The sequence below is a fragment of the Octopus sinensis genome, linkage group LG1 (genome assembly GCF_006345805.1).
Source record: "Octopus sinensis linkage group LG1, ASM634580v1, whole genome shotgun sequence".
NCBI lineage: Eukaryota > Metazoa > Mollusca > Cephalopoda > Octopoda > Octopodidae > Octopus > Octopus sinensis.
This window is the reverse complement of record NC_042997.1, coordinates 155,349,487-155,362,038: the sequence shown is the minus strand read 5'-3', so window position 1 is coordinate 155,362,038 and position 12,552 is coordinate 155,349,487. Positions and strand designations below refer to the sequence as shown.

The 12,552-nt window shown below is 36.9% G+C and overlaps 1 protein-coding gene across 2 annotated transcripts in view; it reads right to left on the bottom strand.

Annotated features, from left to right (window-relative positions):
* The window catches only part of LOC115215133 (peroxisomal trans-2-enoyl-CoA reductase), a 62,420-nt gene that overhangs the window by 38,823 nt on the left and 11,045 nt on the right, over positions 1 to 12,552 (bottom strand). For both annotated transcript variants that reach the window (XM_029784310.2, XM_036505816.1), the window contains exons 2-3: positions 7,314 to 7,447; positions 6,514 to 6,679 (exon numbers count right to left, since the gene is read on the bottom strand). In XM_029784310.2, the coding sequence (XP_029640170.1) occupies positions 6,514 to 6,679; positions 7,314 to 7,447 (300 nt within the window). The remainder of the gene's footprint in view (positions 1 to 6,513; positions 6,680 to 7,313; positions 7,448 to 12,552) is intronic.

Sequence of the window (12,552 nt, the reverse complement as noted above, 5' to 3'; positions counted from 1 at the left end):
CAAGGTAAATATTTCCCCATGGCTAAATAAGTTTCCACAGAATATTGGAAATGTATGACACCACAATGTATGACATTGACACTCATTTGCAACCATCACGTAATATGAAGACTGGGAGACACACTCACATACTCAAATAGCTATACCTCTCTCTCTCTCTCTTCTTTCCTAGCATCAAACTAATACACCAGCTTGTTGCTTCCTCTTCATGTTTTGTTTTCTGTAAATTTGAACTATATATATATTTTTTATTAATATTTATATATACTCTTTACTCTCTTACTTGTTTCAGTCATTTGACTGCGGCCATGCTGGAGCACCGCCTTTAGTCGAGCAAATCGACCCCGGGACTTATTCTTTGTAAACCCAGTACTTATTCTATCGGTCTCTTTTGCCGAACCGCTAAGTGACAGGGACGTAAACACACCAGCATCGGTTGTCAAGCAATGCAAGGAGGACAAACACAGACACACAAACACACACACACATATATATATACATATATACGACAGGCTTCTTTCAGTTTCCGTCTACCAAATCCACTCACAAGGCATTGGTCGGCCCGGGGCTATAGCAAAAGACACTTGCCCAAGATGCCATGCAATGGGACTGAACCCGGAACCATGTGGTTGGTTAGCAAGCTACTTACCACACAGCCACTCCTGTGCCTATATATATATATTTTTATTATATATATATATATTATATATATATATAATATATATATATATATATTATAAATATATATATTTTTTATTAATATTTGCGTTAGGAAGGGCATCCAGCTGTAGAAACTCTGCCAGATCAGGTTGGAGTCTGGTGCAGTGATCTGGTTTGCCAGACCACAGTCAAATCACCCAACCCATGCTAGCATGGTAAGCAGACATTAAACAATGAAGATGATTTAGCAGAAGCAAGGCAGCAAGCTGGCAGAAATGTTAGCACACCAGGCAAAAAGCTTAGCGGTGTTTCATTTGTCTTTACGTTCTGAGTTCATATTCCGCCAAGGTCAACTTTGCCTTTCATCTTTTTGGGGGTCGATAAATTAAGTACCAGTTGCATACTGGGGTTGATCTAATCGACTGGCCCCCTCACCAAAAATTTTGGGCCTTGTACCTAGTGTAGAAAAGAACATTTAGCAGAAGCAACAGCGTGACTCAAGGTCCAAGAGTTTCATGTGTTGGCACTTACCAAATTAGTTACAGTTGAAGATCTGCATGTTTATATAGCTGTTGATAAATGAATAAATATAATTTCCCTATAGAATGTTCTAGAATGAATTATAATAATGTCATGTAGATAATTCAAAAAATTTAAAATTTTGCCAATTGTCATTCAATAAGCAAATCATCACCACCATCATCATCATCATTGTTTAACATCCACTTTCCATGCTAGCATGGGTTGGACGATTTGACTGAGGTCTGGCGAACCAGATGGCTGCACCAGGCCCCAATCTGATCTGGCAGAGTTTCTACAGCTGGATGCCCTTCCTAACGCCAACCACTCTGAGAGTGCAGTGGGTGCTTTTACGTACAAACCGGCACGAAGGCCAGTCAGGTGGTACTGGCAACAACCACGCTCAAATGATGCTTTTTATGTGCCACCTACACAGGAACCATGCTTAAATGGTGCTTTTTATGATACATAGACAAAGTAGAAAGAAAGAAACAAGTGTATCTGTGCATGTGTGTGTGTATATGTGAATATGTGTATGCGTATCTGATGTCACACACAATATTCTCTTTTTGTTTTTCTTTTTCTCTCTTTGTTTCTTTCTTATTTATTTCTGTATTTGCTTATTGAACAACATAATGGGCAAATTTTTAATTTTTTTAATTATCCATGTGACATTATTATAATTCATTCTAGAACATTCTGCAGGGGAATATATTTATTTATTCATCAACAGCTATATAAACACATAGACCTTCAACTGTAACTAGTTTGATAAGTGCCAATGCATGAAACTCTCAGACCTTGACTCACTCTGTTGCTTCTGCTAAATATTGATAAAAAATATACATACACTCATATTTTGAATTCTATTTTACCTATTTGCACCAATATATCCATATGTGTATATATATATATATATATCATCATCATCATCATCATCGTTAAACGTCTGTTTCCCGTGCTAGCATGGGTTGGACGGTTCGACCAGGGTCTGGGAAGCCGGGAGGCTGCACCAGGCTCCAGTCTGATCTGGCAGTGTTTCTACAGATGGATGCCCTTCCTAAAGCCAACCACTCCGTGGGTGTAGTGGGTGCTTTTTATGTGCCACCGGCATAGGTGCCAGGGGAGGCTGGCAGCGGCCACGATCGGTTGGTGCTTTTTACGTGTCACTGACACAGAAGCCAGGCAAGGCGGTGCTGGCATCGGCCACGTTCGGATGGTGCTTTTTACGTGCCACCGGCACAGGTATCACAACTACCATTTCCATTTGATATTTATTTCGATGTTGATGTACTTGACTCAATAGGTCTCCTCAAGCACAGCATATATTCTTTTATTCTTTTACCTGTTTCAGTCATTTGACTGTGGCCATGCTGGAGCACCGCTTTTAGTTCAGAAAATTGATCCCAGGACTTATTCTTTGTAAGCCTAGTACTTATTCTATCGGTTTCTTTTACCAAACTGCTAAGTTGCAGGAACGTAACCACACCAGCATTGTTGTCAAGTGATGTTGGACACACACACACACACACACACATGCACACACGCACACACACACACACGCACACACATATGCACACACACGCACACACACACACATATAAGTGCTCTCATATATACAATGATTCTCTTTCAATTTCCAGCTGTCAAATCCACTTACAAGCTTTTAGGTGGCCCAGAACTATGGTAGAAGACACTTGCCCAAGTTGTCATACAACAAGGCTGTACCAAAAGCCACACTCCTACACCGGTGCCTCATGTGAAATATTAAATTAATAAATGACAATCTTTTTATTTTGCAACATAACCAAGTGATTGCATGTAAGATAGGAAGTAAAAGTTACTTTACCTCACATCTTCAACTGGCAATGCCCCACCCTCCACCCTGGAATAAGAGAGTGGTAAGTGGTGAACTGTAGTGATTATGGTAGCACAGTAAAAGAAGTGATGGAGTAATTATAGGAACGAAGTTGGTGGCAGATAAGGCAGTGAGCTAGCAGAAACGTTAACATGCCGGGTGAAATGCATAGCCGTATTTCGTCTGCTGTTACGTTCTGAGTTCAAATTCCGCCGAGGTCAACTTTGCCTTTCATCCTTTCGGGGTCAATAAATTAAGTATCATTTACGCACTGGGGTCGATGTAATCGACTTAATCCGTTTGTCTATCCTTGTCTATCCTCTCTGTGATAAAAAAAAAAAAAGAAAAGAAAAAAGGCGGTGAGCTGGCAGAAGCGATAGCATACCAGGCGAAATGCTTAGCGGTATTTTGTCTGCCATTACGTTCTGAGTTCAAATTCCGCCGAGGTTGACTTTGCCTTTCATCCTTTCGGGGTTGATAAATTAAGTACCAGTTACGCACTGGGGTCGATGTAATCGACTTACTCCATTTGTCTGTCCTTGTTTGTCCCCTCTGTGTTTAGCCCCTTGTGGGTAGTAAAGAAATAGAAAGGATATGTGATTAGAAAAGAAATAATAATTAAATAAAAAGGGGACTACACAATTAAAAAGCTGGCAGGAGAAATTAGCTTAAAGAGAGAATGAAGGCAACATTATATGGAAATAAGTGTATCTAAGTGTGTGAATGCGTGAAAGGCAGTAAATAAGATAAGACAAACGAGAGAGGATTCACAGATGGTGGGTTATACAGGGATCTAGGCAAATAAAAAACATAATAGTTATGACAGCTATAAATATTAGTTATGGCTATCATAACTATAAAATAATTATGACAGCCACCTGTGTATCATAAATAGAATGTAAACACACAAGGCAGAGCACATTGAAATCATGGGATGCAGCATGATAGATTTGAACTATTTCAGCTATTAGTTGAGGTGTGTGATTTAGTAGTAATATAACAATGGAAGCCCCATACCCACAAGGGGAATTTTTTACAGATCATGAGTATAACTCCCTAAATACTAAGCCAAATGCCGCCACACAATAGCATTGGTCTGATTAAAGGTTTGGGAGTGGATTTGGTAGATGGAATCTGAAAGAAGCTTGTTGTGTGTGTGTTGTAGAGCTGAAAACAAGGCAATTTCTACTCTTCTCCTCTGGAAGCCATCAACTCGCGATACCAGAGGGCGCACACTCTCCTACTCTGATGTAATCTCCAGGGATACAGGCATCCAACAACAGGACCTCCGTAATGCTATGATGGACTGTGAAGTCTGGCATAGCATAGTAAATTCCTTGTCTTGACCATGGTCGAACAATGATGATGATGATGTGTGTGTGTGTGCGCGCACATGCACATGGGCATGTGTGTGTGTGTGTGCAAATGTATGTGTGTGCATGCAAATATGTGTGGGCATGTGTGTGTGTGTGTTTGTGTGTGTGCGTGTGTGCTTGCCTTGACAATGCATGATAGTTATAAATGAGTATCATTGTCATCTAAGAAGCGTCGTTCCTTTCCAATATCTTGCAGAGATATGTCTGGTTATGGGAAATATTACCTTACTTTGAAACAGGTAAGGGTAGCTGATAGGAAGTTTGGAAAAGTGAATTTTAAAACAATGACATCCTTAAAATGTCACAATCAAATGATCTTATGAAGGAGCATCTACAGCAGCGTTTCTCAACTGGGATTCCCCAGAATCCTAGGGTTCCGCAAAAGGTTCCGAGGGGTTTCGTGAGAAAGGGTGAGATAAGCTAATGCTAATTTCATGACTGTAATACTATACATGCACAACATATTGGCTATTGTAATATTGTAATATCGACATCATCCTATCTAACCTTTGTTATAAAAATAATATAACCACCATATATATATATATATCCCCGTGATCACCGTGACTAACCAGGCTATCAGATGTTGCTACACATCGCTGGTCATAATGCGCTTTGCATTGTTTTAGCCTTCAAATGACGCCACCCTGCCGGCTAAGCAAGCAGGCCAACAGCAGAAAGAGTGAGAGAAAGTTGTGACGAAAGAGAACAGCAGGGATCACCACCACCCCCTGCTGGAACCTTGTGGAGCTTTTAGGTGTTTTTGCTCAATAAACACTTACAACGCCTGGTCTGGGAATCAAAACCGCGATCCTACGACCGCGAGTCCATTGCCCTCACCACTGAGCCATTGCGCCTCCACACACACACAGATATATATATATATATATATATATGATATTTACCGTGTGAACTATGATGAAAAAATACAAGATAGATATGATATATAATTTTTTTCATGCAGGAGTTCCTTCAGACATGTAATTTATTTTAAGGGTTACATAAGGGTAAAAAGATTGAGTAACACTGATCTACAGGGCCACTCAAATTGCTAGAAACAGCAGCTAAGTTCCTCAGAAATCAAACTGTGCAATCTTGGAAAAGGAAACCTTGGACAATAGAGTCCAGGATACTTGATGACTGAAAAAAAAAAACATGGGATGATCACAGTTAGAATGTTTTGATTGTAGTCAGCTAAAACTGGACTGACATAGACCAACACTAGAACTTTTTTTTTAAAGTCTGGAACATATTCTATCAGTCTTTTTTGCTGGATCATTAAGTTATAGGGACATAAACAAACACTAGCTCTCAAGCGATGGCAGGAAACACACACACATGTACACACAAGAAGTTTCACACAGTTTCCGTCTACCAAATTTATTCAAAGGGCACTGGTCAACCTAGTAGAAGACATTTGCTCAAAATGTCTTCTACGAGGGATTGAACCCCAAATTATGCAGTTTCAAAACTACACAGCCATACCTACGCCTATCCAGTTGTTTTAAAAAGAACAACAACATACTGGATAATGTGATTCTTGACGCACACTGACTAATAAAAAGACAAGATTGCCATGGATTTAACACCTTTGATCATAGATTTTCTCAATCAGAGTTGATCTGGAACTAACAAACAACAATAATAACCAAATAGCTTTATCAATTACTAGCAGTATCGTCCGGCGTTGCTCGGGTTTGTAAGGGAAATAACTATTTAAGCATTTTTAGCGATGTAAAGTATAATAGCCATCTCAATATGGCTAACCACAAAGGGGGGGGTGTTACTGTAGCTTTTTACGTTCAGAGATTTAATAAATTTTTAGAGAGTTACTTCCCTTATATATGCCAAAAATGGATTAAAAATGGGAAAAATTGATGGTAAATTTTTTTTTAAATCGTAGACTCATCGTAGAGGCGCGCTAATACCCAGAAGGGCTCGATATGAATCACGACTATAAGATACCCGGTTTTGGTTAAACTGCACCGCAAAATGTGGGAGTAGTTAGGAATCTAAATCGTAGGAGACAGACACACAACTTGACTTTTATATATAAAGAAGAAGATTAACTGCAGAAACTTCAAAAGAAATTACACTGACCTTCTTTACAGCACAAGAAAGTTCCTGTTAGGTTAGTGTCCAATACAGCATTCCATCCTTTTAGTCTAATATTCTCTGATCGACTTGGGAACTGTCCTCCACCATTATTAACAAGAAAATCAAGCTGACCATACTTGGATAGTGTGGAAGAGATTAAGTTTTGTACCTGTAAATTATCATAGAAAATACTCAACCCTTTAATATACAGATTACTCAAATATAACACTCATTTATTCACATTATTTTGAATTAACCATTCATTTTTTTTTAGTTTTGAGATTTTGATGGTATGATTGTTTATGCTTATAATGACATTGTAGGGTAGGTGTGAGTGGCTGAATCTTGCCATTTTGAATATAAAACAGGTGAAATATTTGTTTGTTCCTTCTCAAGCCATGCCTGGCTCATACGGGCTGGTTTCCCAGTTTCCTTGGCGTATAGGTCCCCCACCCGGACAGGACGCCAGTCTGTTGCAGATGAACTGCAAGATGCAGGAGGAAAGGGTGAGAGAAAGTTGTGGTGAAAGAGTCAGCAGAAGTTCGTCATTAACTTCTGCCAGAGCCGCGTGGAGCTGAGGCGTTTCGCTCATAAACACACACATCACCCGGTCTGAGATTCGAACCTGCAATCCCTTGACTGCGAGTTTGCTGTTCCAACCACTAGGCCATGTGCCTCCACAGGTGAAATATTTGGGCTTGATATGGTCGGTTTGAATCTTAAAGGGTTAAGAACAAGAACTTAAAAGAAACAATCAAGAATTAGAACTTAAAAGTAATAAACATAAGTCAGCGACTTCCCACCTCTTCTTCTTTCCGTATGTTACACACAATTGAACTGATATGATCAGAATTTGTTGGTAGCAAATTTTGCTGGAGTCTCTGAACTTGCGCTTCAAGGCGATCTCTTTTCCGTGAAGCTATTATTACTTTGCAGCCTGTAAATATAAACAGAAGTCAGACATTAGAATAATAAAAAACTGAAATACATAAATGATAAATTCAAACACTGAACAACACATACTGTAAATCCTCGAGTATAGTCCGCCCTTGAGTATAATACACAGGGGATCTTCAGGGGGCTGTACCTCTGAAAAACGTAAACCTTGTGCATAATACGTACTCCTCTAACTTGAGTTGTGTGTAATTAAGCCAGCAGCACCTAGTCGAACAAGCACTTCTGTGCATGTTTAATAGAATAATGGTGATGTTTTTAACTGTTATATGGGAATGTAAATATGTTTGCAAATTGTTTTTGTTATATGTTATTCTGTGTTCTGAATACTTTTATTTTAACCCTTTCGTTACTATATTTCTGACCAAAATACCAAAATATGTGTTTCAATTAATTTCTAACATAATCATAAATTTAGTCTGGTTTCATTAAACAACTATAACTTTTTTATTTATCAATATATTAACGTGAATTTTGGAAGATAATTTAATGAAATGTTCTCAACCAATTCTATAATATAATTTTTGTCACAAAGTGACTCTAATTGCAGGTAGATACAGGTAAATTCAACAAAATATAAAATTATTAAAATTTTGTTCAAACATCGCTATAGAAAATGGGTTATTAGCTAATATTCAATTGGGTATACAACAAAATTTTACGATAGAATTTGTTATTCTGGGTAACTTTCTGATACCCATAATAATATTTATGGCAAAATAGTCTTAATTTCATTTAAGGTTATGGGAAACCACTAACTATCCTTTCTTTCGTTTTGTTTACATTTAGTGTAATGGTTCGTTTCCATCATAATGATTTCAAATAGGCTCATTCGAAAAAGTAAAAAGAAATAGTCTAAGGCTTTACTCTCCTGGGAAAGTCTGTGGCTTGGTCCAGTTTCTTCAGAAAAATCACCGAAAGAAACAGTTTTTAAATTTTCACTCCATTCAGATGCCAATTCATTTTCTTTATCGCTGTCGGAGCTCTTGGATTCACTGTTTTCACTTTCGGAAAATGAAACATCAGATTCATCATCAAATACCACATGCTTTTTTTTTTTCAGTCATAGAGTTAGATTTATGAAGGTCTTCAGTAGAAAATCCTTCAAATTCTGACTCGCTGCTTGATATAATGAAATTTGTATCCATTTTTTGTCAGAATTACAAATTTTGAAAACACAATAGGAACAAATTTCAGAAAAAAATCTCCCAAAATTCACGGAATTAAAATTACACGTCGATTATTGTACAAAACTGTAGTTGAACTCTTTATGAAGTATAATACGTATTTTCATGAATGTACTAAAGAGATTTGCTCTGATATTCTCATTTAAATATGAATAGGTAAATTCAGACGGCTTTGGGCGGTTTGGTCACATTAACCAAAATTTTTTTCGGGAGGTTTCAGGCGGTTTGGTAACGAATAGTAACGTTGAAAATTTGCAGCTTTAAGAAAAGCATATTACTCTACCTTTGGTATTAGAGTACTATTTTTTCCACCTTGTGTTTTGTATTTATGTGCTTACTTGTGTGCATGCATATATATATATATATATATATATATATATATATATATATATAATATATATATATATAGAGAGAGAGAGAGAGAGAGAGAGAGATTCAGATAACTTAGGAACATAAGTTGAAACACGAAAAATTAGCGCGGTATTATCCGTACAACTTCAAAATAAGTAACAAGATATCCAGAGGTAATGCAGTACGACCGTTTCAAGCGGCTCCCTTTAATTGAGCAATGCAATCATTACATCAATTTAAATGCAGGGCTATCCTCAGCTGCATATATAAATAGAATTTTTTTTTTTAATCAATCGGACACATTTGTATAATTTTACTCAAATCCTCTAATAGGGTAAAAAGACAAAGTCCTTGCTGTTGTCACTTCAATCGTGTGTATATACATATATTTACTAGTAAATATATGTACATATATATACTGGTTTTTCTCATTGTGTTGATGCATCATATTCTATGATTAATAAAACTGTCGGTTTTTGACGACATGGGTATACTAGTATTTATATAGAACGGCATAATTAAAAAATTTGTGAGAAAGAAGATTAAAAATTTCCTCCTAAAACATTATGTGTCTATACGTAATAAATGGTCAAGATTACAATAATATAGGAATTTAATGTGGGGGAAACAAGTGGTGGTCACACACATACATACTGAAATGCATCACATATAAACAAATATATGAGAATATTAAAGACTGAGAATATTAAAGGCACTCGGGTATAACTGTTAGCATTAATATCAAAGAGAGTTAACATGTAGAGTGCCCCTCAGAGCTCCGGGCCCTCGGGCAATGTCAAATTGACCGACGGCTCAGTCCGTCCCTGCATATAAATCTACAAAACAACACTTGAAATTTTGAAAAGAAAATATGACTTAGTATACATGCGCTCACTCACTTTTTTTTTTCTTTTTTTAGATTACATTCAGCTAAAATTGTAATTTACATAATCTGAAAAGTATTTGAAGTAGATTTCATGGAAAGTACTGAAGTTTTGGCGAGTTATGAGAAAATAGAGCCGACTTGTGTGATTTTCCGAAACTCCTTTTCCCCACATAACAGAAATTTGTTTTCACGACAAATTCGATATAATTGGAAAGTACACCATCTGAAACGTTTGTGGAGAAAGTTTCACAAAAGAATATCCATTTTCCTTAAAAGTTATGAGGAAAGAAAGTTGAGGTGGCTGGGCACACTTCTGTAAGTATGCCGACCTATGTACCGTAATAACAAATAATGATGATTTCAAATTTTGGTACCAGTCCTGCAATTTCGTGGGATGGGTAAGTTCATTACATAGACTCCAGTGCTCAACTGGTACTTATTTTATCGACCCTGTAAGGATGAAAGGCAATGTCGACCCCGGTGTAATTTGAACTCAGAACGTAGCAAAGGGTGAAATACAGTATTAAAAATAAAAAATTTTTTTAAATTGTGAAAACTTCTCTCGGATCTTTTTCCTTTTGAACGGCACTTTGTAACATAATTTTCTCAATAAAGCCAAGAAAAACTGATGTTTTATAAACACATTCTACCAGTATACGAAGTTTAAAAGTGTTTACTTAACTAGAAATTGTGTTGAAAAGTGCCGTTCAAAAGGAAACGATCCCTTCTCTCAAAATTCATACCTAAACGCAATAGTTCTGTTGTGATTGCTCAACCTATTCCAGTAGCACCACCGGTAACAATTGCTACTTTATTTTGGTAAAGGTTTGGCCGGAATATACTTTTTGGTTCCATCTTGACATTTGAATATTTACCGTATTTAATAACTGTTTAGATTTAGCTACTCAGTTCAGCTTTAAATTATATTTTGATAGGTGGGTGTTTTTGTCATGTAATCTATAATAAATAACATCGATGTCAGAAGTTTGGTTATGCTCTATTTACACGTGTATATGCTCTATTTACACGTACATATGTATAGAAAAGTGCATTTCACACTGTAGTCAATCACACTGAAAATGATTAGAAATATTAACACTATTCGACAATATAGACACAGACCACAATTATTATTTTTTTGCTATGGTTTTTCTTTTTCTTCAACTGTTCTCAATGTTTTGAACCATAAAGTTTACGATTTTAAAAATAGACAGATAAATAAAAAATAAATAAATAAAACAGAAGAGCTTTGTGAAATTTTGAAATGAAGCATGTTTGATTTCATCTCTACCATATGATCCCCTTTTTTTCGTTTGAGAGAGAGAGACTCCTCGTTTAAGATATACAGAGGTTAGAATTCTAAACATTTTTTTCTTTTCCAAAACCGATCGCTTACGTTTCTCAGACTTAGATCATAAACCCGCTATATTACAAAACATATATCTAGATCACAAAAAGTACATAATAATGAATAAACATTATATGATAAGTTTGAAATACATAATAGTGGTTTTTCTATAATTTATATAAATTATATATTTATATTGTGAAATTTGATTTAATACTAAATTGGATTTTTCCCTGTAAGTTTGGAGTTATGCTCCCTAATATATATATATATATATACATATATATATATATATATATATATATATATATATAGAGAGAGAGAGAGAGAGAGAGGGAGGTGCAGGAGTGGGTTATAGGCGCAGGAGTGATTGTGTGGTAAATAGCTTGCTTACCAACCACATGGTCCTGGGTTCAGTCTCACTGCGGGACACCTTGGGCAAGCGTCTTCTACTATAGCTTCAGGCCGACCAAAACCTTGTGAGATGGAAACTGAAAGAAGCCCGTCGTATATATATAATATGTAAACGTTTGTCTCCCCACCGTCACTTGACAACCATATCTTAGAAGTTTGGCAAAAGAGACCAATAGATTAAGGACTGGACTGGACTTACAAAGAATAAGTCCTGGAGTCGATTTGTTCAACTAAAAGCGGTGCTCCAGCATGGCCGCAGTCAAATGACTGAAACAAAAAAGAACATATATATATACATACCTATATGTCTGTATGTGTATGTGTGTGTGTTCTATGTACATCCACAGATACAGTACTTAAATATACCTGCAGTGTTCCATTCTAAAGTCCATGGATATTTCAGAATTTAGAACATGTATGTAAAAAATAAAGATCAAAGGTCCTACCAAAGTCATAGGCTCACTAGCGTAGCTAGAGTGTGTGTTGCCCGGAGTGACCCTTCCGTTTGCCACCCCCCACCCACCGGACCATACAAAAAACACAGCAGACCCAAAAGTGGTGCCCCTTTAAAAGTGCTGCCTGGGTCAGAGTGCCCCTATTAGTGCATAGGCTCATACAGCTGGTTTCCCGAATCCTGTAGTGTATATATTACATCCCATCCTGAATAGGACGCTGGTCCATCACAGTATGCACATATATACTTTTGTGTGTGTGTGAGAGAGAGAGAGACAGAGACAGACAGACAGACAGAGAGAGAGAAACATATATATAATGATGATGCAATGAATGTAGTGGTTATGAGTATTAACAGATTGTTTAAACTTTGTGGGACACCAAATGAATCAATAGAGAAAAAGTTATTTGTTACGGACTTTATTTATCCATCAGTTCATCCTTAGCAA